At 38.2% G+C, this 25,185-nt stretch overlaps 1 protein-coding gene across 9 annotated transcripts in view; it reads left to right on the top strand.

Moving 5' to 3' along the window:
• frya (furry homolog a (Drosophila)) overlaps positions 1-24,007 on the top strand; it is a 91,187-nt gene extending 67,180 nt beyond the window's left edge. For 5 of the 9 annotated variants that reach the window (XM_058413151.1, XM_058413145.1, XM_058413146.1 and 2 more), the window contains exons 38-62: positions 134-237; positions 1,034-1,201; positions 3,597-3,798; positions 4,208-4,329; positions 4,520-4,707; positions 4,830-4,924; positions 5,735-6,348; positions 7,048-7,145; positions 7,235-7,405; positions 7,908-8,048; positions 9,171-9,353; positions 10,354-10,524; positions 10,786-10,860; positions 10,952-11,122; positions 13,283-13,489; positions 15,022-15,165; positions 17,239-17,396; positions 18,281-18,524; positions 18,696-18,845; positions 19,757-19,855; positions 19,939-20,022; positions 21,575-21,592; positions 21,817-21,927; positions 22,334-22,539; positions 22,775-24,007. In XM_058413151.1, coding sequence (XP_058269134.1) covers positions 134-237; positions 1,034-1,201; positions 3,597-3,798; positions 4,208-4,329; positions 4,520-4,707; positions 4,830-4,924; positions 5,735-6,348; positions 7,048-7,145; positions 7,235-7,405; positions 7,908-8,048; positions 9,171-9,353; positions 10,354-10,524; positions 10,786-10,860; positions 10,952-11,122; positions 13,283-13,489; positions 15,022-15,165; positions 17,239-17,396; positions 18,281-18,524; positions 18,696-18,845; positions 19,757-19,855; positions 19,939-20,022; positions 21,575-21,592; positions 21,817-21,927; positions 22,334-22,539; positions 22,775-23,033 — 4,183 coding nt within the window. In that variant the 3' untranslated portion in view covers positions 23,034-24,007. Of the gene's footprint in view, positions 1-133; positions 238-1,033; positions 1,202-3,596; positions 3,799-4,207; positions 4,330-4,519; positions 4,708-4,829; positions 4,925-5,734; positions 6,349-7,047; positions 7,146-7,234; positions 7,406-7,907; positions 8,049-9,170; positions 9,354-10,353; positions 10,525-10,785; positions 10,861-10,951; positions 11,123-13,282; positions 13,490-15,021; positions 15,798-17,238; positions 17,397-18,280; positions 18,525-18,695; positions 18,846-19,756; positions 19,856-19,938; positions 20,023-21,574; positions 21,593-21,816; positions 21,928-22,333; positions 22,540-22,774 lie in introns of those variants that run through there. The other 4 variants (XM_058413147.1, XM_058413148.1, XM_058413152.1 and 1 more) reach the window with 2 other exon arrangements.
• The last annotated feature ends 1,178 nt before the right edge of the window (positions 24,008-25,185 follow it).

Genomic DNA, 25,185 nt, shown 5'->3' with positions numbered 1-25,185 from the left:
TTCAGTTCACCTGTCAGTGCTCATAATGTTATGGCTGATCGGTGTATATAAAGTTAATTTTATTATACTATTTACACATGATATAATGTGCATAATACATGGCTTTGAGCCTGTTTCTGTGTTGGATCCTCAGGTGTAATATAGCTGTGATCTTTATGACGGAGATGGTGGTGGATCACAGTGTGAAAGAGGACTGGGGTATACACCTGCCCCTGCTGCTCCATGCCCTCTTTCTGGGTGAGCTAGAATATCCCGGCTTTTTTCCATTTTCTATTAATTGATATGTGTTGTTGTTGCCATTGACCTTCAGCTGCTTCCTGTTTGGGGTCACCACAGCGGACAATCCGATCCGCACGTCTGATTTAACAAAGGTTTTATGCCAGATGCCCTTCCTTATGCAACCCTTCCATTTTTCCGTGTTTATATGTGTATAGGAATAGAATTAGTTTGTGCTTGTGCGTACCATAATTCAGTCCATAATTCAAGCCATCATAATCTCCATGAGACATGAAGATATTTATCAGACGGAGCTCAGAAATTGTCACTATCTTGTTTTCTCTTCGGTTAAATCCTTTTTCTGAGCTTGATTCATGCTGGTTGATATTATATTGTCGTTCTACAGAAATCCGTGGAATGCTCGGATCTCTTCATTCAGAGACTTTTGTATATGAAAAAAATATTTTTTAAAAGCGTATTTTAATTGAATGCAAACATATTGCCGTCTGTAACAAGATCCTGTTTCCAGGTGAGGCTTTTTATGTGTAAAAATGTCATTAATCCTCATGCTGAATCATAAAACATCGTAAGACTGGGATTGTGAGCTATGAACGATTCAGAAAAAGTCATAATGCTTTATATGGTAGTGTGTATTTTCCTGTTTCTCCTGCGGACATTCTGTCACATTTAATGGAGCAGAAATTCCATCTGCCTAGAAGGACTAATAGTTTTGTAGTTAATGTGTTTCCATTGCTAATTTATTTCTTAAACACTCTCATTATAGAGTTAGTCTTAGATCCCACTGTTTCCGTCTCAGGTATGGACCACTGTCGGCCCGAGGTGTTCGAGCACTGTAAGCATCTCCTCCTGCACTTGCTCCTCACGGTCTCCTGCAGCAGGAGTTTCCCGCTGGTCTCTTCCAGGCTAACGTACACCAAAAATCCCGGCACCCGACCCAGCTACCAGACAGAGTTCTTCTACACAGGTATAGCAGTGTTGCATGCTACATGCCACAATTCGGGTTTTTGAAAATCATTAGATTGGCAGAAAGGGAGGGCAGAAATGATGCCACAGCAAGCTTAGGATTGTTGCTTGCTGTATCAGTAGGTGTGGTTTTGTCAAATTAGGGTTGTGTGTAAGACATTATGACAGATGGGAAGTTCGTGCATTGGCAAAGAAAATAGGTTAAAGGTTTGTTTTATTACTAAAGGCACAATGGTAAAAGCCCTAAAAAGGTTTTTTGGTGGAAAGCTTAAATATGCATAAACAAACCAAAATCTATGGACTATATATTTATAAATAAATTTACGCTCAGGTTGTAACTTTAAGGATTTCATTGAATGAAGGCATCCTTAAATACAAAAACTGTAAAAGTGCTTCATGTTAGCTCTGACCTTTGACCTTCTGTAGGCCTGTGGCTTGTCCTGAAAATCCTCATGAACTATTTTTAGAAGGAAACCTTGTCACCGACTTTCTAAAGTAGGTTTATACAGCACTTCTATTCTCATCTGACGCACTTAACAGAAAATGAATGCCGAGCCAAAAACAATCACGTGTATACTTGATTAGAGCCCTGATTAGAGAATTCCACTGCGCAGTTTTTATCTTCCAGCCCTAAAAGGGGCATCTACCAGTGACTGGTGTGTGAGACAAGGTCTTGAATTCGTCGCACTGTTGAGCGTGTCTGGTCTCAGCCAAGCCGACACAGATCATATATTATTCACTGTATGCTGTCATAACACTATGACTGAGATTAATCCCCGTGTCGTACCCTCACTTCTGCTGCCGGTTTGTGTCTCGTTATGTGTCTGATGTGAGATTATTTTTTTAAATCAACCGTCTACATAAACATACATTATACATTCTATGTTATTTTGTCTATTATTGTGTATTTTCTTGTAGCATTATTGTTTCATTTTGTGCTACGTGGACTCAAATTGACTAAATTCTTTCACTAGCAACTTCCTTGACATTTTGAATTATATGTGTTGCTGTACACGGAGTTTTACATTTATATAAAATATTATATGCTATGTTAATAATTCCCTGCATCTTCACACTACCGTAAAAGTGATTTCTTTACATTTAATCTTTAAACGAAACACTTACAGAATATTTGTGTCCTATTCTAAACAGTTGTTGACTCATTCCATTGTTTTAATTAACACAGTTGTGCATGTGTGATAAGTTTTAGTGTGTGTGTGTGTGTGTGTGTGTGTGTGACACTTATTCTTTGTAAGTATCATTTGCATACATAAAGAAACCTCTTGTAATAATGGACAGGGATCTGTCAGAGGGCAGGAAAGGTGGATTAAATGAAGCAGCATTGTGGTCACAAAGGATATTAAAATTAAAATAACTGGCTAATCTAAGTTTAATCTATGAGCTAACTAATGTCAATACACACATTACCCAGAATATAGCCACCTTGCTTTTTATGCTATATGGAGAACTAACTTCACTGTGGTGTAATACAGTGGAAACTCGGCATAGGAATTTAATTCGTTCTGGAGGCGAGTTCCTAAGGTGAAAATTTGTATTTTCCCATAAGAAATTATGTAAATGCAGATAATCCGACCAATATGAAGTGTATGTAAACTGTATGGCTGCTTACAAAGAACTGACCCAAGCCAAGCATTCCATGTCAAGGCTCCTCACAGGAAGTCGTGCCACCAAGCTTGGAATAAAAATCGAACAGACCGCCCACTCCACCAATCTGTTAACAAAAAAACACCCGAGAAATCACCTAGCTTTAGAACGCATGCCGAAGGCAACGTTGGTATCGCGGGTTGACTCTTTCCAAACAGATTTCGCTTTCTGAATAAAAAAGATCGTTGTATTCGTAAACTCACTTTGGTTGCCTTCACTTGGCTTTCCACTGACGCGAACAAGATTTGAACGGCTCCCGGACGTATGCGTTCAACTCGGTTCGGTTCATTCATATGCCGAAAATGCTTCGTATACTGATGCAAAATTCTTGCAAAATTATAATTATTCTAAATTATAAGGCAAAAATTCATAAGGGAGGGCATTCATATGCTGAGGTTCTATTAGAATTGTGAACTTGCCATCAGAAAGTTATTTATAATTATCTTAAGTAATGATACTGATTTAGGATTAAGGATTTATTGCTGGCGACATTCAGGAATGTAAAAAAAAAATCTTTATCCCAAATGCTCATGCTCGCAAACCCTTGATCACTTGAACACTTTAAGTTCGCACCTTAATTGGAGATAAACCTTGATGTGCAGTCTCATCCCTTCATCTGTAAATTTCATAGTAGCAGAGTGAAACCTTTGGACTTGATTATGCTTTAAGCCCAAGCCTATTTTAATTAATCATCTCTCTTGACCCCGATCATGACCATGTTGCGTCCCCAGGTGGTGTGGATTTCCTGCGGGATGCCCAGGTGTCTCCGGTGCCTGACTCTGGATTAAGCTCTTCATCTACATCCTCGAGTCTGAGTCTGGGAAGCAGCAGCAGCAACCTCCCACACTTCTCCCCTGAGGAGTCCGAAACGCTGGAGAGCAGCACTGATACTGATGAGAAGAGCAGCAAGCTTGCGGAGTTCCTCAGCACACGGTAAACACTTACACGCTTCTAAATGTTACACTCTTTGATTTGTCTGACACCTAGTGGCGATCTGCATTCACTACAATTGTTTGGGACAAATCCTGAAAAATGCTGAGAAATTTGATTTATTTAACATGGAAAATCTTTACATGAAAAAAAAATATGTTTTAATAAAATAATATCAAAAACATATACACTCTTTTTTAATCAAGGTTGAAACGCTAACACACATCACTACCAGAGCACAGGTTTTAGACAAATGATTTTCTTATGAATAAGAAATAAAAGTATATGATTATATTTATATATATTTATATTATAATTATATACAGTTTCTTCTAGAAAACTTCGCCATATCAATGCACAGTTTTTATCACTTAATTTTGTCTTAATATTTATGATTTCCTGCTATCTTTAGGCCATATGGACCGTTGTGGTGTCATGAAGATATCAGCCCTAAAAACCCACACTCGAAAAGCACAGAGCAGCTCACCAACTTCCTGCATCATGTCATATCTGTCTTTAAAGAGTCCAAATCAGGTAAGTCCTACAAGTGCTTTTCAGTTATGATGATGATGATGATGTTATTATAATTATATATATAGATAGAGGGAAATTCTTAAATATCATATTTCATATATCCTACATTTTGGAATAAAAGCAGTACTTGATATATAGAAGTGGTGTTTGTGTGTGACGTGTGTGTGTGTGTGTGTGTGTTTGCGTTCAGGTGCCTGTTTGGAGCAGCATCTGAGTGATGTAGCTTTGCAGACAGCTCTGTGCAGCTCGTCCAGACATTACGCCGGCCGCTCCTTACAGCTGTTCCGTGCTCTGAGGCAGCCTCTCTCCGCTCTGGCCGTGTCCGACCTGCTCTCTCGCCTCGTCGAGGTGGTGGGGGAACATGGTGACGAGGTCCAGGTGAGGCGGATTACACACATACTTTGATTTGTAATTTGATTTGTATCTTGAGAGTCAAAAAAGATTGACTGAACAAGACTGATAACAGGTTTGCTGATTTATGCTTTTATGTTTTTTCTCAGGGTTACGTCATGGAGCTTCTCCTAACTCTCGAATCTGTAGTGGACAACCTAGCAGAGTGCCTGAAGAACAATGATCTAATGACGGTTCTTACAAGGTAACAGCCACAGACTTTAAGCTTGGTGTGAGCTTCAAGCTTCATGTTATGCTCGCTCTCTTTTTAGCAAAGACTCAATTATATTTCATAGTGGTTTTCTACACAGATCAGGCATAACATTATGACCACCTGCCTAATATTGTGTTGCTCCCCCTTTTGCTGCCAAAACAGCCCTGACCCATCAAGGCATGGGCTCCACTAAAGCCCTGAAGGTGTGCTGTGGTATCTGGCACCAAGATGTTAGCAGCAGATCCTTTAAGTCCTGTAAGTTGCAAGGTGGGGCCTCCATAGGTACTAACATGGATACTTACAGGACTTAAAGGAAACCTTTGATAGATATTGACCAATGCAGACCGGGACCACCCCACAAGAGCTGCAGTTTTGGAGATGCTCTGATCCAGTTGTCTAGCCATCACAATTCGTCCCTTCGTCAAACTCGCTCAAATCCTTTTCCTGCTTCTAACACATCAACTTTAAGGGCTTGCTGCCTAATATATCCCACCCACTAACAGGTGCCATGATGAGGAGATCATCAGTGTTACTTATGTTACTCACCTCTCACTGCTCATAATGTTATCCCTGATCGGTGTAAATAAGTAAGTAAACATATGGTGGCATGCTATTATAGAAAAATAATCATTTATGGGAGTCATTGTACACAACACATTATAATTTTTAGCCTTTTATAGTCAGGTTTAATGTTGTGTAATTTGGAAGGAACAGAACACATGTTATCAGTCTCACTTTTTTCAGAAAAGGAAGTCAACACAAACTTAATTTCTTACATAAATATTATATATATTCTACCAGGGCTTCTTCTCCAGACCTTCCCAATGATGAGAAGCTCACAATGAACAGGAAGAGCACCAGTCAGCTGGATCTGGTCCCCGGTTCAGGAACGGCATCGGAGCGAATCCGTCATCAGAGAAGCTACTCTGTGCCTAAGCGCTTCGGTGAGGCAGAACGTTCCTCTGAAGTTCCTCGCAGTGCAACCCTGGACCGCCTCCATGCCCATGCCCATCGTCGCCAGGGAAACCTGGCCAAGCTTCGTTCCCACTCCTCCAACTCCTGCACTGATGATGTCCTGTCCATCAATCCTGACAACGCCAACCATCCCCGTAACCTCCTGGCCACCATTTTCTGGGCAGCCGTGTCCCTCATGGAGTCAGATTTTGAGTTTGAGTACCAGATGGCATTGCGGTTGCTGGGTAAGCTGCTTGGCCATGTCTCTCTGGAGAAGCAAGAGTACCGTGAAAAGCTGGAGAAGATCCAGAGCCAGCTGAGGTGGATTGGATTCTCTGGGCTCCAACAACTTCTGCTCAAGGGCTTTACCTCAGCTTCCACAACTGAGCTCACTTTGCAGCTTTTCTCCCAGCTCACGCCCATCTCCCGCCTGCCTGTAGTGGACACGTCCCAGTCCATAGGTGTGCTGTGAGCTGGTTTACTTGGAAGATCTTTTTTTAATTAATACTGTCTCAGACAAATTAAATGGATAATGTTGTTTCTTAGTAATAATGCATTATTCATTAATATTAAAATGCAATGCCGAAAGTAATGTAACCATAAATATCCACATATAATCGTCATATAGTTTTTATAATAATCTAGCCTAAATTTAATTTTGGCAGTGATTCATCTATATAGAGTAGCATTTGTGGTATTGGTATTGTAGCATTTGTAAGAAATACGCAGTGTTAATCTTAATCTAGTAATATCAGTAGTGACGTATCATTTAATTGTATTATTTCGTATTAGTATTAGTTCAGCTCTAGTAAAGTATAATTTCTAGTACTTCACCTATTAACATGCTCTTGGTATTAATGTTGCTTTAATAAATGAGTAATAGGAGTAATGTCATGTTAATTATGCATAACGTAATGTAACTTTACTCTAGTAGAATTATTAGTGATGTATCATTATGTAGTATTAATTGCAGTATTATTAACAACGCTGCTATATCATCGTGTAGTGTTAGCAGTAATACAGTGTTATGCCTCTATTAACGCGAGCCTTAATAGTGGACTGTTTATAAGCTGTTACTTTTTTATATTTGTTCTAGTATAGATTATATGAGTGCGGTATAACTAGTCTTGGTTTATAAAATGTCCTGTTGCCGTCTGTAGGTTTCCCTTTGAACATCCTCTGTCTCCTCCCTCACCTGGTCCAGCATTTCGACTGTCCCACTCAGTTCTGTAAAGACGTGGCTGAAAGGATAGCTCAGGTCTGCTCAGCTGAACCCATATACTGTTGCATAGCTCTTCTGAAGAGGCTTGATATTTTTCTCTAATAATTGATTATTTTAATTTTCAGATCTGCATTGATGAGAAGACCTCAAAGCTGTCCAACCTGGCCCATGTGATGACTCTGTACAAAACACACTCCTACACACGTGACTGCGTGTCCTGGGTCAACGTGGTGTGTCGCTACCTGCATGAAGCCTTCAGTGAAAACACGCTCTGCATGGTGACCTACATGGCTGAGGTAAACATGCACCTTGCAAAAATGTTGCTTTTGTGTGTTAATAATATAATCAACAACAAATTAAATCAAATGAAATAATTCTAAAAAAAAAAAATTAACCTAAAAATAAAAATTAAGTAGATTTACGTATATATTTCTTTGGTTTGTTTGTTTTTTTTTGTTTTATCTGAGCACCAAAAATAATGTTAGAAAATTATTAGAATTATATGAAAAATAATTTATGAAAAATGAAAGTTTAAACAGTTTAAAAAGTAATTTATTTTATTTTTATATTTAAAATTCTTATTTATTTATTTATTTATTTATTTATTTATTTGTTTGTTTGTTTGTTTGTTTGTTTGTTTGTTTCGCTTTTATTTTTCTTTGTTTTTGTTTTGTTTGTTTTTTTCCCAAAAAAAATTTCTCCCTAATTTAGTCACAGCTAATTTCTCAGCTAGCGGTCAGGGATTGTAGAGGCGCTCCCTCTGAGACAGTTACCTGATGTGATGCAATGTCTTGGCAGTTGTTGGAGAAAGGCCTTCCCACCATGCAGCAGAGTCTCCTGCAGATTATCTACAGTCTGCTCACACACATGGAGCTCAGTGGAATCCAGGCCAAGAGCTTCAACACGGATGTGCTCAACACCATCGAGAAGTTTGTTCAGGTACGATGAGATCTTTCTCTTTCAGTCTCTACAGTACAGTTACATGGTCTGACATGTGGCTACAAAGTTTAGTTGGGGTTTTTTCACTCTGCATCAGTCTCTCTCTCTCTACTGTGGTACAATGATTTCTTGGTTTAAATCATAATGAGTGTTAGATTTCAGGTCATTAGTTGGAGGTGTACATCTTTAACTTTGTCATGTAAGAGAAACTCATAGAATTAGAACTTTCTTGATTCTGGTTTAGATTTATTATCCAGAGCGGCTTACGTTTTTTCCTCATTTTAGACAACTAAGGGTTTAAGGGCCTTTCTCAGGGGCTCAGAAGTGGGAGCTTGATGGATCTGGGATTCAAACTCACAACCTTCCAACCTTCAGTAGTCCAACACCTTAACCACTAAGCTATCACATCCCCTAGCTTAGCCTCATAGCCACATATCTTGGTTGATCAAATATATTCATGGATTTCGAGCACTTTCACTCACACTGATGTTACGTTGAGGATGTTGAGGATATATCAAATGTTTTCTTTTGTTCTGTACCTAAGTGGAACTGGTGACAACATAGTATTATAACATTAAGCTTATAAATGACGTGAAAGGGAGTACAGGATTTTTTAAAAACAGTGAAATATGCAGCAAAAACTGTTGAAACTGAGACACTGATGGATTTTTTTAATCATTTGATGTCTTGGGATTAATTGCACATCAGTTCACAATTTACCATTATCTCATTTCATTGAAATTTTGCTAGTTCATTTCCCAGAATGCTTTGCTAATCTCTTCCTATCTCTCAGCCTTTTCCTTGCATTTGGGCAGTAAATCCAGAGACACACCCAGCAACTCTCTGTAAACACTCTGCCCTCTTGGCCAGCCTCCACATAACTGAGGCCTACACACACACACACACACACACACACACAGAGAAGGAGATCCAGGTGCATGTAAGAAGGCTCTCTGCTTCTGTTTTATTTTATTATGTCTGGACTGATTCTGTTTATATATATATATATATGTGTGTGTGTGTGTGTGTGGGTAATGTTTTGTATGTGCACGTGTTCTGTGGATGTTTTGTTTACATGTGTGTATGTGTGTGTGTGTGTGTGTGTGTGTGTGTGCATTCCAGACGGCGCACTGGAAGGAAGCTTTGAACATTCTGAAGTTAGTTGTGTCTCGTTCTGCTAGTCTGGTCCTTCCCTCGTCTCCCTCCAGCAGCAGCGTCTCATATGTGGACGTGAGACGTGTGTGGGACGCGGCATCCAAAGCACTGCCCGGGAAGACACTCGATTTCCACTTTGACATCTCAGAGGTGAGTTTCTCTCTTTTCTTTTCTTTCCTTTTTTTTCCTTTTAGTTTTTTACACAGACTTTTCCTTTTTTCTGTGCACATTGTAAGAAATTTGTGTGAGGCTTTCTCTAAAAAAAAATAAGACCACCCAGTCCTGGCATACTTGCCCAGTGTTACCAAGTTTTCCAAGGCGGGGTCTTGTTCTTATTCCTCCGCCCTTTATCTGTAGTTTTTGCTGTCAGGAAAGTGCATTTGCTTCACTTCTACTTTACACTTCTAAAGAAAGCTGGCAGTAAAGCGTTGATTAAAGGCACTGGTGTGTGGGAAAGCCCAGCTCGGTCGGTGTGTGGGAACTAAACACTGAGCTATTTGTGCGCTGCATGAATTCCAGGAAATGATGTCAGTCCGGTTTTGGTGCCTCGTGCACCGAAGCAAGTGAGAGCTCTAGACAGCCCTTTTAGAGGCTTTAAACAGATCTCACCTCTCTGTCAGATACAAACTACAGTCTATTCAGCCTCATGAAAGCCAGAGAGACAGAAAGAAAGCAAATAGAAAATCCAACGGAGCTGGATCCTGTCACAGAAGTCTGTCAAGTTTGAGCCGTCTTGGCAGTGAGTTTGATAAACGTTTTTTGAGCCAAGCTACTGAACTAGAGGGGAACGAGATCCAGCCTGTCAGACGCTGTTTTATTGATGGCTCTGAATATGGGCAAGTAAGATGAGACAAAAAGGCATGAGGCAGCGAAGCACTTTTCACAAGGAATAATACATTTGTTTTTAAACCTATTTTTTATGTACAACACGTGCAGGGTGTGGTTAATTAGCACAGGCACACATTTTAACCTCCTTCACATACAGACACAAGTAAAACTTTGCAGTTTGATAGATAGATAGATAGATAGATAGATAGATAGATAGATAGATAGATAGATAGATAGATAGATAGATAGATAGATAGATAGATAGGATTTGTTTAATTGTATTTTACATAATTTTTTGTGTGTGTTTGTTTGTTTATTTCAGACGCCATTAATTGGTCGGCGCTATGACGAGCTGCGCGGTTCTCCGGGTAGGGATGAGAAGGCTGGAGGAGTGGTGGTCGTGACCCGAAGCACCTCCTCCACCTCCTCTGGCTCCAACAACACCAACCACGTGCTGGTGCCCGTCAGCTGGAAACGACCCCAGTCATCTCAGGTGTGTATTAAACATGTGTTCCGAGATACACAACTCCTATACACACAGTTTTACACACATGAACGCATTAGCGAATATTATAACCGTAATGTTCTTTTGAGGATTAATTATATGTTAAGAAAGTGAGAGAATTATTAAGAAGATAAAAATGGCTTATAAAGAATAATTGCCAATTTAGGAAGAATTCTGAGCCCAGATTTATAAATATGTGCTTCGTATGATTTGTTACCCAATTTTCTTCCCTCCCTTCTCATCCTGTAGAAGAGAACAAGAGAGAAACTGGTGAACGTGTTGACATTGTGTGGACAGGAAGTGGGGCTCAGTAAAAACCCTTCGGTCAGTGAAACTGAAATAATTCTTGGAAATAAATGAAGAATTATAATAATATAACATAAGATTTATAATAAAACTTTTTCTGAATATTCAGGTGATCTTCTCATCCTGCGGAGAGCTGGACCTGATCGATCACCAGCCCAGTCTGGTGTCTTCAGAGGAAGGGACCCGGGATCCAGACAACATGGATGACACAACTTCTGAACAGCAGTTCCGTGTCTTCCGTGACTTTGACTTCCTGGACGTGGAGCTGGAGGATGGAGAGGTATGAGGCCTTTCATTTCCAGCTATATGCAAACAAGAAAGCTTCTGCTGGGTGTTTATATACCTCTACTTCCACCACTAGGTGTGTCTGTTTATCTGTCTGAGAATGTCTTTAGCATGATATCTCAAGACTAAGTGGTTAAATGTTTGTGAATTCATATAGAATTATAATTAAAACCAGCAGATGAACTGATTTTTGAAACTGAAACAAAAGGGTCAAGGTCACAAGCAGGTAAAATATCTGAAATAGTTTTCTTCAGCAACTTAATTCATCCAGTGATTTTCCTGAAACATTCATGTTGAGGTACTGACTATCAAAGATTTTGGGCATTGGTCTGTCTGTCCGTGTGTCAGTCCATTGATGTAAAATTCTTGCTTTTCCAATATCTCAAATGATAGGTGTAGGCTTTGAATAGACTTATCCTTTCTACCACCAGATGAACTGATTACATTTTGGCATTGATTCAGACATGGTCAAGCTATATTTCTGAATATGTGAGCTGAACAACGAGCTTAGACTTGTTGGAGTCAGGGGCATTGCCTTTCAGTTTGTTCAAATGTGAAATAACATTTACCTTATTTTGGAGTTCAGCCATCTTTGTTAGAGTTTTCTCACATACTTCACATACACAAGTTGTGCCAGCAGTTCCAACCAGCACCACCTTCACCAATTCTGGCTTCACTTCCTGTTGTTGTAAATGATCAAGACTTTTTGACAACAGGCAGCATGAACACTATTAAAGCCTTTAAGCGAGGGCTTTTAGCTGAATGTTTGTTATTGTGTAGTCTAGGGCTTTATGGTTGATGGATATGTAGCCAATCAAACATATGATTCTACATTAAGATGAATGGACTCAAGGCAACACAGTGTAGCCAAGATACACACGTTTTCCGCTTTATTATAATATAATGTAGTTCTACTGTAGACTATACTGACCTTGATAGCAAAGGATATTTGTAATTCATTTGCTGTGAAAAACTTGCCTGTACTTTGGCTTGAACAATACAGATAGATACTGAATACAATAATACACCACTCTGCCACGCTATCCTATTTTCACCCAGTTTATGTTTAACCTAATTTATGTTGAACTTTTCTGTGTTTTTTTCTTATGAATGTTAATGCCGTGTCCCACGATATTACGCAACTGCCTCATTCTCTCACCTATGAGTAAAAATGAATGTACTGATGTCTGTGCTATGGTGTTGTCAGATAAAAAATCACAGACTAGTGCTCTACTAGTATAATCAATACTGGAAATCAAACCAAACATGATATAATCACTCTGTGGATGGGGTTAGTGGGATGAAAAGGATTGGATTTAGTTTAGCGTTTATATATTTGTGTGTTTTCATACACTGCGTGTTGAAGCTCATAGTGTTTAATGTTTAGGTTTTGCTCATCATTTTTACCATCATCATTTGGTAGAACTGGAATATGATATTGTAGTATTTATAAAACAACATGACAAACATCGGCCTCTGACGTTATATTCAATGGTTTCCTCTCTTTCTATGTATGTCTGTACCGTGAAGGAGTTACAGGTAAGCTCTAGGTGTATTTGGTGCAAGGACTGTCGCATTATGTACATCTGTATTATCACATTTCCTGAAATGTGTGTGTGTGTGTGTGTGTGTGTGTGTTTGCGATGTTGAGCATGGTGTTACTCATCTGGTGCATGATTTGTTTTGGTTTTTGAACATTGCTAAGCTCGGCTTAACTAAGTAGAACAGTCTCCTAATCAGTCAGTAACATGGAACTTCTCTAAATAAAAATAGTCAATTATAATAATATCTAGAATTAGTTCTAGATCATGGGGAGATGTTCCTTCAGCAAAAAGTTATCGTTCTTCTGAGATGGTCTTTATGTCAGCATGAAGCTCTCCTCAAGCTGGGCCATCATGGCTCTGGAGGCTTTTGAGTAATTAACAGATATGAGTGCATGTGATTACTGGTGTCATTGATGTCTTTCATGCCAGGAGTTGAGTAGTCAGACAGCCTGATCTACATACATGGATACGTCAAGGGTACATCTATAAAGAAGCATGACACTGTATGCTTTTGTGCAATGTGTTTAGAAGCATGAGTGTGTATAAAAGTATGTATTGTATATGGAAGCATGAAACTCTTCCCCAATCTGCTCTGTGTGTTTCTGTGCCAGGGAGAGACGGTGGACAGTTTTAACTGGGGGGCAAGGAGGCGCTCTATAGACAGTCTGGACCGTGTGGAGCAACGGATCCTGGAGGAAGATGAGAGTCAACAGTCGGGGGGTTCGCCCAGCCTCAGACCCATTGCCCGCCATGACTCAGACGAGTCCTCAGAGGAAGATTCTCTTACTGTCAGCCAGATCTTGGCCTCCTCACAGCTTGTGAGTCAAAATCTTGTTGTTCTGATGTCAACATAGCACTAGTTTCACTAGGATCTTAAAATCTAGTTAAAATTGCTAGTGGATGTTCAACCTGGCAGGAAGTAATCAGTGTAATCAGTGGAAGCAATTTCAGTTACATATGTTGTATATTTAGAGCACTGTCTGGTCTAGGAGATGACACAAGTGATGTTACTCCAACCAGCCAATGAGGATTAAAAGGTGTCTTGACCGCCAATCATGTTTTCTTTCAAATCGGAAATCAGATCAAGTGTACAACCGTTCACCCCTAGCATTATGAGCGCGTCTCTACTGACCATTTGTGATCAGGTTTTATATACAGCATATATTATTTCTGCTGGAGAAAGATGTTTATTACTTGAGTCTTCTACTGCATTTATTTTATGCTTATTTAATCTCATGCATCTGTATGCACTGTATTAATTATTAATTATATGTTTTAATTGTGTGAGACTGGAAGCTTTCCTCTTTGCTTTTATAGCATCATCTTTACTTATTAGCCAAGCAGTCGAGACCTCCACACTTAAACACCATTTCCAGAACGATAACAAATACTTCAGCTAGGATGATGATGTAGTCGATTAGGTGTTTCCTCATTACTGCCTGGGACGCGCTACAAATGAGATGTTTTCATGAGCGTCCCAGACCACCTCAGAATGTGGTTTATGTGATTTGGATCATGATGCATCTTGACCCCTCTCACACCTGTATGTAATGCTGATCACCCAGGATGCACCTTAATGCCAGGTGTGAACTCTCAGGTGTCAATGCTGTGGATATTTTGGGGCGTGACTTTGGACTAAAGCAATAAATAGACTGTATTCTGTTGATCAAAACAACTCATTTGCATTCAACTTTATCCAGAGCAACTTACAATTTACATCTTTTATACAACTGAGGGTTATCAGCAAGCAGGTACATTTTGGTGGACCTGGGACTTGAACTCAAAACCTTCCAATCAATAGTCCAACAGCTTCACCACTAAACTAACACATCCCCACAGATAATGCTTATAAATTCAATATTTTAGTACAGATGCAACACCTTTTGATGGGTGAACTTGTTAGTAAGGTTTTGGTTCACCACTTCAATTCTTCATTGCTCCTTGTTGTCGATTCTTCATGTCTCTGGAACTGTACTGGAATGACAAAGACTTTGCCTCAGTTGGTGTTCTCATGATGGTGGTCAATAGCACTATCAATCCAAAATCACCAATGTTAAGCCACTTTGAGATATAGTGAGTGTGAAGGCCATAGAATATGATTTAATCATTTTAATCCCCATCAAATCACTCACAGTGAGCCTTAATGGATGATGGCATTTTGTTGCTTCATCATAGGATAAAGAGGATCAGGCAGAAGAACTTGATTTGCAGTGAAATGTACCAGCAAAATAAAATAAAAAATACCCCAACAGCATAGTAGAACTACCTTTTTTTCTTAATTCCTAAATTGAATCAAATTCTTCATTTTGTTAATGCATTTATAAGTAAGATCCTGTGTATGTCTTTCCAGAATGTCATGATGTCCCCCACTGAGAAGGTGAACCACATGAACTCACTTCCTTCCTCACTGGAACCTGTGCCAGCTGCCTCCGTCTCTCTGCCCCCATCAGTGCCTGGTCTTCAAGCCTCAACGCCCGAGGACTCGACCCCACGGGTGAATAAGGCCTTCAGAATGGCTGATTTCTGGGGGCCGAGTCACTCCTACTCCTACCGCACCTCGATTCTCGAGTTTTTTACTAACCCTGCTGATTAAAATCACGTTCTGCTTTCTCTTTTTGGAAAAGATTCTGCTTTTACCTCTGCACACATTTCAGGTTTAACATCTTACAGGCTTATGATTCGCTGCTATACATCTTGTTTATTAACAGCCTGCTTCTTTTAAACACCATGGCAGGATATGGGATTTCTGTATGTAGACATAGCCGCATGAAAATCAGCTAACTCTAGCACTACTTAGGAGCTTCATGGCTTTAAGTTTTTCATCTAGCTATATTAACTGACATTGCTTTTGGTTTGGGTGGCAACATCCTGGCTACCGTGGCAATGTGTACGGCTTCTCGCTGAGGTAGCTGGGCTCAGATCTCCTCTGCATGCAAATTAAGCTTGGCGCTACAAAGGAAGCGAGCGTACACATTGCCTGTGGCCTCATATATTAGACAAGATCTCTGGGTCTTATAGTCTTCCAACGATTTTCTCAATTTCCTGTGATTTGACCATATAAAAAAATACCCTAAAGAAAAACAAAAGAAAAAAGAAACTCAACAAGAAGAAACTTAGTCTAAAAAGGTCAGTGTGTCCATAATTTATTCCTCTATGTTGTATTAAAATTCAGAAATTTGCAATTTCTTTTGTTTCTACAGCTGATCAACGAAAAAAGCCCAATGAAAATTGGTCCCCCTTAAAAATCTTTTCACATGACGTTGATTCAGATAGCATTGCTAAGCTAGAACAATCTAATGTTTCAATAAATATTTACATAAAATAGCAAAGATCCATATTTTCTAACTTAATTCAACTTATAACTATATTATTCCCATTATATTATAGCACAGTGCTGTTCTTGAATCTGATTCGTCAAAAGAACAATTATTCTTTTTTGTAACAGTGTAAGAGTGTAGCTCTGACTGAGAGTCTAATCACGGGTTTATATTAAAGCCTTTCATAATATATAGTTGCTATAGAAGCTGCTCATTAACCTGCGTATCAGACATCTCACATAATAAGACGGATAATAAACAAAAATTATTGATTAAACAATAATGTTGTTTAATAAACCAAAATGTATAATTGTTGCTGCAATGCTTGGAGATTTGGTAAAGGAGATGTTTATTTAACTTTTATGTAAGGAATCTTCAGAGCCAGTGCTTTGTAACAGTCGGCTTTTCATGTTCAATGAAGGAATGTATGTTTGTAGCTACTAAACGGCTACATTAAGCGTAACTAAAAATGGATAAAAGAACGAGGTGTTAAACTGCTGGTAAATTGCTGTGGTATAAGTGGAATAAAACACTTCAGGATGTTCCTTTTATAGGAAAGTAATTAACATTAGGTTAATTATGCTAACTTTGTGTGTTGTCATGTTTTATTCCATAATTTTGAGCCAGATTTTTAAAATTAAAAGTGGAATTTTAGCAACAACAAAAAAATTAATTGTGCTAATTAGTATTAGTTATGATTATAATATAATATATAGTACATGGTTAGAGTATATAGTTAGTTATGATTATAGCTCCAGTAAAAAGCCTGTCTTTGATATTCTTTATGAAATTCCATATCAAAAACAGGACATTATGTAACTTAACAGTGTGCAGTGTAGTAAGTTCTGTATATAAAGATTTGGATGTAGATAATCATATATAAAATCATAAATATATATGATTTTGGGTGAGATAGACTTCCATTACATAATATGTGTCATTACATGTAGAAGAAAATGTGCATTCAGACAGTAAACATGCCTCTTGGCTACTGGAAGGTAAAATTGGGAGAATTGTATAGTTACCGTTTTTTTTAATTTTTTTAGTTTTAGATGAACACGTAATGAGCCGCATAATAATCATGCATGAGTGTTTGCTTGACTGCTTATGCATGATTCAGTTACACACTGCTAGCACAAACTGTTTACTTTTCCATTATTGTTATTGAGTTTCCAGTGAAAGAGCGATGAAGTGTGGTGCATTTTCACAGCTTCTGATTACTTACAGCTTTTCATGGTGTTTGTTATTAGACTGAGCTATCAGCAGAGGACGAGGACACAAGCCTCCATGAGGATGAGATCTCTCTCTGCATTACCGAGCTTCCCGGTGGCTTCGATCAATCTGACACGGTGTCTCTGGATGCTCACGGGGAGGAAAAAGAAGATATGGTGCCCAACTGTCCAGCCAGGTTTGACCATTAAATGGCTTTAATGATGACATGCAGGATACCTAGAATACTAAATATACCTTTTAGAGAAGAAGGCATGTCCCTATTGATACAGATGGCCTGTTTTAGTTTAAGCCTATGAGTTTCTAGTATACATTCAGTAATGAATTCTCAGAAATCCACCAGTACCATCAGATAAATCCAAACTAAATATGGTGAAATAGCATTTAGCTTTGATGTTAAGCATAAGTAAAGCCAATTCCTAGAGGGGTTCACTTCACACATTATTGAATCCAGGTTACTATTTGTGATTTACATGCTTGTAGGACTTGCACTTCATTTTGGCTACAGAATTGCACTTTTAATTACATTTTTATTTAATTTTATTTGTAGTTGCTTCTATTGTTGTTATTATTATTATTATTATTATTATTATTAAAAGCACTTTGTTTGAGTCAGATTAATTTTGCCTTTCAGTCAATCTGGAGATATTTTATACTATTTTATTTTATTTTATCTCAGCAATTTATTATTGCTTTTATTATTATTTTTTTCTTTATGAAAATCACTTTGTATGACCTTTGTGTATGAAGATCCCGATTCTGGTGAATATCAGTCTCTTATTTTGCCTTTCATTCAGTTAGATGATTTAATTTAATTTAATTTAATTTAATTTAATTTAATTTAATTTAATTTAATTTAATTTAATTTAATTTAATTTAATTTAATTTAATTTAATTTAATTTAATTTTACTCAAGCATTCATTAATGTTAGCCTTAATTGCTTATATGTATTTTATTACTTCAAATTTTTAAATTTTTTGGTTTTATCATGATTAATTAAAGAAATTGACAGCCTCTGCATGTGATCTTCTATTCATACAATCGTCCTTTTTTTCTTTCAGTCGCTTTGGGAATCAGCACAGTCCTGGAACGATGGCTGAAGATGACAGAGAGGATCTCCTGCTTGACTCTCATTCCTCCTCTCCCCCTCCGTCTCCTTTCTTCTCAGCCATCCTGGCTGCCTTCCAGCCGGTGGTGTGTGATGACGCTGAAGAGGCTTGGCGCTGCCACCTTAACCAGCTAGTCGCTGACACGGATGGCTCCTGCGCCGTCTACACCTTCCATGTCTTTTCTTCACTTTTCCAGGTACGATGCGCTTCACTCTGAGGCTTCAAAAATGCTAAAACTGCTGGATCTTCTGTTATACTGTGGGAATTATTCTAAACATGTTCCTGGAAAACCTTTTGGTTTCCTCTTACAGGATTTCCATCACTAATCTGTGGGTTCTTCATTAATCTAGTCTATCTTTTCTTTCAGAATGTCCAGACTAAGTTCTGTGCCTTGACGTGTGATGCTGCTGGCTTCCTTGGCGATGGACTTCGTGGAATAGGAGCAAAGTTCGTCAGATCATCACAGATGTTAACGTCATGCTTTAAGTGCCCCACTCTGTTTCTAGATGCTGATACAGTGAGTAATGCTAGAGCTATACCCACGTTAAAGCCACATAAACACAATACTACTCAGGCCCAAAAAAATCGGTGCTGCTTAGGCTAAATGGCAGAATAAATATACTTGGGCTTATTTTCTGAGATTTTGGAGATTTTATAGAAATACGTTTCTGATAGTATTGGCTGCTGTAATTTAATACGAATAATAAACGCACAACGTTGCGTATTGATATAGTGTAAATCCATAGATTTAAAAAAAACACCAGAAACCTCTTAGAAGTGTTCTCCTACAGCACTTACAGATTTGGGAGAACATTTATAATGTTTTGTTCCTCGTGCTCTGCAGTGATTAGGCAATGCCTTTTATTCATTTTTAAGGAATGCTGTTGTTGTTGCTGTTATTAAATAATGACACTTTATGCTCTTTATTTTTACTTTATTTTTATATTTAATATTGTGGGAAAATTTAAGGATTTTCATTTTTGTTTTATGCATTATATTATCATTATATTTTATTATATATATGTAAAAACATATATCTACATTAATATAAATACATTAATATAAATACATTAATAATAATAATAATAATAATAATAATAATAATAATAAAATATTATAATAAGCATTTTTGGCCACAACAGTCACAGAAAAGTCTTGGAGGTAGTGGAATAAAGAATTTAAGAATAAACAAACAAACAAATATATAAATACATGTTTTAATACTTTTTGATTTATATTACTGTAGTTTATTTTTATTATTTATTTTTAATATATTTTTTTATATTTTATCATTAAATTTTTCGTGCTTTTTAAAAAAAAAATTATTCAGCTTTTATTGCCACTTAAAATAACTTTTAGTGTCATGAGTGGTCTTTTTTTATATATATACCTTTTTCTCCTCCTCCTAAAACCTTCTATCTGTTCCAGATTGTCTCCTATGGTCTGCTGGAGAAAATGAAGTTCAGTGTGTTGGAGCTCCAGGAATACCTGGACACCTACAACAACAGGAAGGAAGCAGCCATCTCAGTACGTCTAACATCTTTCCCCTTCTCAATGCATCATTTCAAATCTCTTTTCAACACCTCACGTATCATTCATATTTGTTTCAGTGGCTGCGAAACTGCAAGGCTACTTTTCCGAAAGGTTCAGGAGACGGGATTGTCAAGTTCCAGAATTCCGAAATTGAAGAAAAGGTATAAATTTACTTCAGTGTGTACTCCATAATCATCATAAAAGTCAGAAATAATCTCATAATGTGACTCAGAATGGAGCAAATATTCAAAGTGGACCACTGTAGGCTTGCCTGCTGCCCACTGCTCATGTCATGACGTTGTTTAATCCAGAATTTCACGTTGTACGTTGCCATTGATTACTGTTATGTAACAATGTAGAACATTTTGTTTCCATGGTAACAAGTGAGTAATCTAAATGTGTTATGGAGGTGCTCAAATGTGATGCATGGTACTTATTTATCATCTGTCTGTATAGATATGACTCGTTAAATGACCAGGTTAATTTCAGCTTCCGTTTCAATCTATCTCTCACATTTCCTGCCTGTCGGTTGTTCTGCGGTAGCTCTGTGAGTGAAATCGTTGTCTTGTCCTCTGACTCTTGAGCTTTAAGCCTGTTTCCAGAGCAGCCTTTGTTTGGAAACCTTTGGCATATCATTCAAAGAAAACCCCTCTCACGTCTCAGGGTTTATTTGAAGACTCTGCTGGGCAGATGAGCATGTAGAAGGATGTGATTTAGCAGGAATACATTATGTTCAGTAACATAACTCGTTCATTTTCACTTCCTCACAGCTGGATTTATTACACAGAGAGATTTAATTCAGAAACATTTAAGGGCTGTGCTCATAGGGCTACATAAAACCTACACATGGTAAACTATACATAAATATAAGATCTTACTACCACTACACTGGTGTTTAAGTTGGTTGGTACAATAGAAAACAGTATAAAGAAATGAATTATTTTATCCCTGCAAGTCTAGTGTAGAATGAATCAGGACTCAGTGTGTTTTTTCCCTCTGTTGGAAAACCTTACACAGAATTTTAGATGATGAAGATAAACACCTTCAGATTTTAGCTGCTTATGATCAAGCACTTGGGGCATCACAGCGAGCAGAAATGGCTTTAATATCAACATTTAATTTGAAGATACAAACATTTGTGTGGAAAAAAACTAAACATTTTAGGTTTGGTTTTGAACTTCTCTATCAATATATTGCACTCTTAGGCTAGGTTAAGTTTGTGTTCTCACCATATGTCAGCATTTTCTGGATGTTTTCCTGCTTGTTATAACACTTCATCAGAGCAATGTAGTAAAATTGAAGTATTGTATTGCTAATAGTACTTGCATAGCAGCGCAAGAGACTACATATCAGTCTGACAGGGCACCAAGTTTACCCATAAACACCCTCTGTGACGCAAATACACTTTAGCGCACCGGTATAAAGCAGCTGTAACAGGTCTCGCTGTCCCAGCAGAGTCTCTGTGAGAGAGGGCAGTGCTGCATCTGTGCTTGGCTTGAAATAAGAGAGCTGCAGAGCTGCCTCATATTTCATCTCCGTTTTGCCGTCCGTCTGCTCCGTCCGTCCGTCTGGCCGTGCATGTGTCAATCAAATCAAGCCTCTGCTTCATCCTACCCTGTCTGGTGGGCTGCATGTTTTGTTTTGTTTTTTAACTGCTAAACTTTCTCTCTCCTCACCTCTAACCTTTTCCCTTGTAAATGGCCTGCTTTATAGCAAATGGAAACTCTTGCAGTAAGTTTCAGAAAACCTTTCTACAACCTATTCCCAGCTTGATTTGTCCTCGTTATTCTTTATTCTTTCATTATACTTACTGTATATCCCTGTACAGAGGTTTGCTGTACTAATAAAAAAATAAAATAAAAGCAGTATTTGGTTTTGCCTTATAATGTTATTAATCGTGTAGTAATTGAAGCAAGCACTGATGAAATGTGTTTTTTTCTCTCTTTTATTTCTAGCAACTGGAGCTGTGTCAAAGACTGTACAAACTCCACTTTCAACTGCTCCTGCTTTTTCAGTCTTACTGTAAACTGATCAGTGAAGTCTACACTATCAGCTCGGTCCCAGAGGTACGACCTTCAGGAATGAACATGCACAATTTATATCAGGGCACGGCTGATGACTGAAGCTTGCATCCTACAAGGTTCCTTTTTTCTGACCCCAATCGTCTCCTTAGAAGGAAGTGTCAGGGCCAAATTACTACAAAAACAATTTACACCACACCTCATTTATAAATGAGCTTCATGGTCAGAAATTCCTACTGATGCAGAAACCTTAATAGCTTTGCTTTTTTAAACAGTGTATTATTCAGGCCTTGGTCATAGCATATATTAATTTTATATTTAAATATTAACCCATTCAACTAATGAGCTCTTAGTTCCTTTTTCATGCATGTAATCCATAGTTTAGTGTCATGACAAGTATTAATTTGTGACGATCCAAGCCTCCAGATCTCATTATTATTTTCATCTCTAGCTTGTAAACATGTCCAAGGAACTGAATGAGCTAAAGAACAAACTACAAGCAGCAGCAGCTTTGGTTGCAGGAGAGCGTGCAGTGCAAGACACGAACACGTCCAACGATCCCTCCTTCAGCTCGTCTGAGGCGGCGGTGCAGGCCATCCTGGAGAGCCTGAGGAACAACGAGTTCTCCACAGCCATCCTCTACATTCAGGAGTGCAGGTATAACCATTCAGGTCTTTTCTGCTTTTATTATCATGAACAAATAGCTTGTTGGATTAATAGCTAGATTAATTCTCCTGCAGTGATTCAGCAGGCAGGGAGTTTTAGATCAAGAGCTGTCGAGTATACTTGGCTGTAAGAGCAGGTGGAAGTGGGATTAAAAAGAGATCTATGATAATGATTTTCTGATAAACACTGATGTGAATATGAATTGTGAATCTGCTCTGCATCGCAGGAGGCTGTGGCCGAGCGACATCTTCGGCAGCAGCTCTGAGGACGAGACCCAGACTCTCCTGAACATCTACTTCCGTCACCAGACGCTGGGTCAGACAGGCACGTTCGCCCTAGTGGGCTGTAAGCAAGACCTGTCCGAGGCCTGCTCACGTCTCACCGAGCTTAACCGCGAGATCAGGGACATGATTCGGCGGGCGCAAGGCTACAGCGCCATCACGGCCTTCCTGCCCGACTCCAGTGCCACTGGGATCAGCCTCTGAGGTGCTGCTTTTCCACTGGAGATCCACAGACACTGCTGAACTCACTATCGTCCGTCCACGTTAGACTGGATACATCTGACAATCTGTTATAAGCTTAGTTAATGAAAAAGACTCCTTGGCCTTGAGTATTGCACTAAAACTAGTAAGTATGATGTCACAGGGCCATTTTTCTTTTTTTCTGTCACTGGCAAAACCAAAGCTTCCTGAACGCCAGGCTCACGTCTACCGTTGTAAAGGTTAAGGGAAAATGTGCAATGCTTTAAAAAGACTTACTGTATCTTTTGAAAATGTTTTATTTTATTTTTTTTGTCGTATTCAGGCTACGTGAATACTGTAGCAGCTGGAATGATGCTGTATTTTTTTCTTCTTCTTCATGATCAGTAATTAATGAAGATGATTTTGGGCTCATCTGGGGAAAATGACCATTAAGCACCTCAGTATAATGACTACACACACACACACACACACACACGCACACACACACAGACACAACTCAGAGCTACGTTGCTGCAGTGCTACTGTCTGAATGACCTGGATGCTTAGAAAAGTCATCCACTACTTAATGAAGGTTTTTTGCTTTCTACTGTTGCATATAAGAGACTTATTTATATTCCCAAAACATCCACATGCTCTGGATGGTATAGTTTTATAGAAGGAAACATGGCCAAGCATGCAAATGTATGTACCATAAGAAGAGAATAGAGATATTTATGAACATATGAAACTATTTCAAATCAAAGGTTGTGTTTGTACATAACAGTATGTATGAGTGAAGCGTGCTTGTAACTTTTTCTCTCTCTCTTTTTTTTTAGCTTTCTGTTTTATTCATCTTATTTTGTCCTCTGACTCTGCAGACCTGGGTGCTTAGACAGGGATGATCCAGACTTGCTAGACTTTGAGAAATGTGTTTAATTTGTAAATACAAGGTTGTGTTCTTTAAATCTCTGTTGCAGAATAAAGTTAAATATGAATAACGTGTCCATACACTGCATCCTCCTGTGGTCATGCCTGATGTTGAAGAACATGAACAAGTAAAATCATTTAACCTTTAGATGTAGATGTAGGTTTTCTTCTTTTATATATGGTTTATTATACTATTGTAGTAACTCATTACCAGTGAAAGTTTTACATTTAAAATATTAAAGATCTTCCAGGCCACCTATAGATATATACGCACGCACACACACACACATATATATATATATATATATGGTTTGGGATCACTTAAAAATTTTATTGTTTTGTTTTGTTATTGTTAGTCTGAATAGAAAATATAGCAAAAGAACAGGACATGCTGACATGTCAGAGTTAGAAATAATGATATTGATAGAAATGATGAATGTTTTCTTCAAACTTTGCCTTCATCAAACGAAAAAACACCTTTTACAGCAGTTACAGCCTGGGCATTCTAGCTGTCAATTTTTCAAGATAATCTGATGAGATTTCACCCCATGCTTCCTGGAGCATCTCCCACAAGATGGATTGGCTTGATGGAGTCTTCCTCCATAGCTGAAATATGCAAGTGATCCCAAATGATAGATCCCAAGCGGTGGTGTATAAATATAAATTTATATTTTTTAATATAATAGCGGTGGTGAATAAAACAATTAAATTTTTGAGTGATCCCAAACTTTTGAGCGGTAGTATATATATATATATATATATATATATGCATGAAACCAGAGACTGCAATAATATCGGAGTGAAATGTTAGGCCATAATTTTGCTGACAGTCTTCAAATTAGCGTTCTATTTTTTTTTTAATGCATATTCTTTACAATTTATTTTTAATATGTGAAACACAAACAGGCAGATGGAAATGATAAAAACAATAAATAAATAAATAAATAAATAAAAATCAAGTTACCAAGTTAAAATCTAGCAGGAATGCACATATTAAAACTATCCAAAGCAAGAAATAAAACACAGTGAGACACTGCTGATAGAGAAAAATTTATTTATTACACTAAATGTTTTATTAAACCATTATCTAACAGTATCTTCAGGAACCGCCACATTCTGCTCTGGGAAGCCAATGGGAAGCCAATGTTGAGGTTGATTGATCCGTGTTTCTTGTAAGCCCGCCTCTTTACACCAATACTGACATGTGATTGGGTGTTTCAACAAATTCTTCCGCGGCGTGATGTGGCTG

Source organism: Hemibagrus wyckioides, linkage group LG17 (assembly GCF_019097595.1).
Source record: "Hemibagrus wyckioides isolate EC202008001 linkage group LG17, SWU_Hwy_1.0, whole genome shotgun sequence".
NCBI classification, from domain to species: domain Eukaryota; kingdom Metazoa; phylum Chordata; class Actinopteri; order Siluriformes; family Bagridae; genus Hemibagrus; species Hemibagrus wyckioides.
The sequence above is the reverse complement of the archived record's forward strand: the minus strand, read 5'-3'. Positions and strand labels throughout refer to the sequence as shown.